The sequence below is a fragment of the Olea europaea genome, unplaced genomic scaffold (genome assembly GCF_002742605.1).
Source record: "Olea europaea var. sylvestris unplaced genomic scaffold, O_europaea_v1 scaffold7039, whole genome shotgun sequence".
In the NCBI taxonomy this organism is placed as follows: domain Eukaryota; kingdom Viridiplantae; phylum Streptophyta; class Magnoliopsida; order Lamiales; family Oleaceae; genus Olea; species Olea europaea.
In genome coordinates this window covers 7,223-10,063 of record NW_019265435.1, presented here as the reverse complement: position 1 = coordinate 10,063, position 2,841 = coordinate 7,223, and the positions used below count along the sequence as shown (strand labels likewise).

At 38.8% G+C, this 2,841-nt stretch overlaps 1 protein-coding gene across 1 annotated transcript; it reads left to right on the top strand.

Moving 5' to 3' along the window:
• The first annotated feature begins 421 nt into the window (after positions 1-421).
• LOC111390680 (protein NUCLEAR FUSION DEFECTIVE 4-like) lies at positions 422-2,627 on the top strand. Its single transcript, XM_023015746.1, has one exon. It carries the CDS (start codon positions 508-510, stop codon positions 2,323-2,325), a length of 1,818 nt encoding a protein of 605 aa, XP_022871514.1. The 5' UTR covers positions 422-507; the 3' UTR covers positions 2,326-2,627.
• The last annotated feature ends 214 nt before the right edge of the window (positions 2,628-2,841 follow it).

Here is a 2,841-nt window from a genome sequence, read left to right as displayed (position 1 = left end):
TCTATTTAAAATTAGGCTCGATCTAGAAAAAGTAAACGATCAGGAGGATCAAGGGTTAAATGTCAAAGAGTAAAACTTGCCATTCAAAAATAAATTTATTGAGATGAAGCAACCCATTCTTTACTTTTTCTTAACGGTTTCTAACTTTGGATTTAATCTATATAACCACATAAGACTTTGAAGCGATTTTAAATTTTCCTGTTGCATTGATAAGTCGATAAATTTTAAAGTTTATACTAGCATTGTCCCTTTCTTCCCGTAATTGATTTGAAAAGTCTTCAACTTGTAGTTAGCAATAATTGAATACACTGTACTTCTATTTTAATGTTATTTTCCTAGAAACCCGCTTGCTAGATAAGTCAACTATGAAGTCTCTGCGCGCACACACACTATTTATTACTATAAAACGGCACAATTTTGTAGCACGACAATATTAAGAATGCAACTACCTTAATTAACTAGAACGCACACAAGCACAACAAAAAAACTCAAAAGAAAGAGAGAAAAATGGCTTTTGCCGGTGGTGGTAGTAGTGGTGATTGGCCAAACACGAGGAGCTTCGCAGTGCAGGTCCTTGTCGGCCGGTGGTTCATGGTATTTGCCACCATCCTCGTCATGTCTGCGGCCGGTGCCACCTACATGTTTGGCCTATACTCTGCCGAGATAAAATCCTCACTTGGCTATGATCAAACGACCCTAAACTTGCTCAGCTTCTTCAAGGACTTAGGCTCCAATGTCGGCATCCTTTCCGGCCTAATCAACGAGGTAACACCGCCGTGGGTGGTGCTATCCATCGGAGCAGTCCTCAACTTCTTTGGTTACTTCATGATATGGCTCGCAGTATCCAAAAAAATTGCAACACCCCAAGTTTGGCACATGTGTTTATACATATGTATCGGTGCAAATTCTCAGTCTTTTGCCAACACCGGAGCCCTTGTCACCGCCGTGAAGAACTTCCCTGAGAGCCGAGGCGCAGTTTTAGGCCTTCTCAAGGGTTTTGTTGGCCTAAGCGGTGCAATCATCACTCAAATCTACCATGCAATTTATGGGGATGATTTAACATCACTTATTTTGCTCATAGGTTGGCTACCGGCCGCTATTTCGTTCGCTTTTCTTCGAACAATCAGGATATTGAAAGTTGTTCGGATTCCACATGAACTCAAAGTTTTCTACAGATTTCTGTATATATCTTTGGGTTTAGCTGGATTTCTCATGGTAATTATCATACTCCAGAAAAGGCTTGATTTTACAAGGAGTGAGTATGGTGTATGCGCAACAATTGTTCTTATTTTGCTGTTTCTACCAGTTGCTGTTGTTTTAAAAGAAGAAATTTATATCTGGAAGAAGAAAAAGCAGGAATTGGAGGATCTTTCAGTTTCACAGTTGAAGCTTGTGACAGAAAAACCACCAAACTCCGACGTGGTGGCTCCACTACCTATTTCTCAACCACCACCACCAACATCCACCACCTCTGAATCCCAACAAAAGCAAGAAATTTCCTGTTGGAATGCTAGGAGTATATTCGGGCCACCGGACCGAGGGGAGGACTATACAATCCTTCAAGCACTCTTTAGCGTAGACATGTTAATCTTATTTTTTGCAACTATTTGTGGGGTTGGAGGAACCTTGACAGCAATAGACAATTTAGGACAGATTGGATCGTCACTTGGCTATCCAAAAAAAAGTATTAGCACATTTGTTTCCCTGGTAAGCATTTGGAACTACCTAGGTCGAGTAGTTTCAGGTTTCCTGTCTGAACATTTCTTAACCAAATACAAATTCCCAAGGCCCCTTATGCTCACTTTAACACTAATAATTTCATGCATAGGTCACTTGTTAATTGCATTTAATGTCCCAAATGGTCTCTATATTGCATCTGTGATCATAGGATTTTGCTTTGGAGCCCAATGGCCGTTGCTTTTCGCGATAATTTCTGAACTTTTTGGACTTAAATACTATTCAACACTGTACAACTTTGGTGCCGTGGCAAGCCCGATTGGATCATATTTGCTGAATGTGAGGGTGGCCGGAAATTTGTATGATAAGGAAGCCGAGAAGCAAATGCGGGCCATGGGCTGGGTCAGGGAGCCTGGAGAGGACTTGAATTGCAATGGGGTGGAATGCTTTAGATTGGCTTTCTTGATAATCACTGCAGTTACTGTTTTTGGAGCAATTGTTTCACTTATTTTGGTGATAAGGACTAGAAAGTTTTATAAAAGTGATATCTACAAGAAATTCCGGGCCGAGGCGGAGACTGCCGAGACAGAGATGGGTCCATTGCCTGCAAATGGCAATGGAATTGCTCAAAGTAATAACAAGGGATAGGATCGATACAGAAGAAGAAGAAGATTGAAGTATACATAGATATAGATGGAATTCAACAAGGGTACAAAAAGAAAAAAAGACAAACGTAAAAGGATTTCTACCACTCTGTGACACGATCATTTGTTATGAAATTTCATGCTTTCTAAATTTTCTAACATTTTTTAAGCTTTTCCAAAGTAATATGTTTGTGTGTTTGCATTATCGTAGTTGAGCTCATATAAAGGAGGAGTTTGTAGTAAGGAATTGTAAAAGTTATAATATTTTATTACGACATAAATATAAGAAAATTTTACCATTGGTCACTAATTGCTCTTGTAGCAAGTCGAGCTCCAACTTTATAAAATATTTGAAGTTTGATATTAAATGAACGTTTTATTAATGATGAATAGTATCCAAATTTTTATTGAATTTTCACTTCGCCCACGTGTAGCTAATTTTATGGAATCAGGTTTTTTTGCTTCTCAAATGTGAAATGGCATGGTTTTTCTGATGGTGTAACAATTTAACAAAAAATTG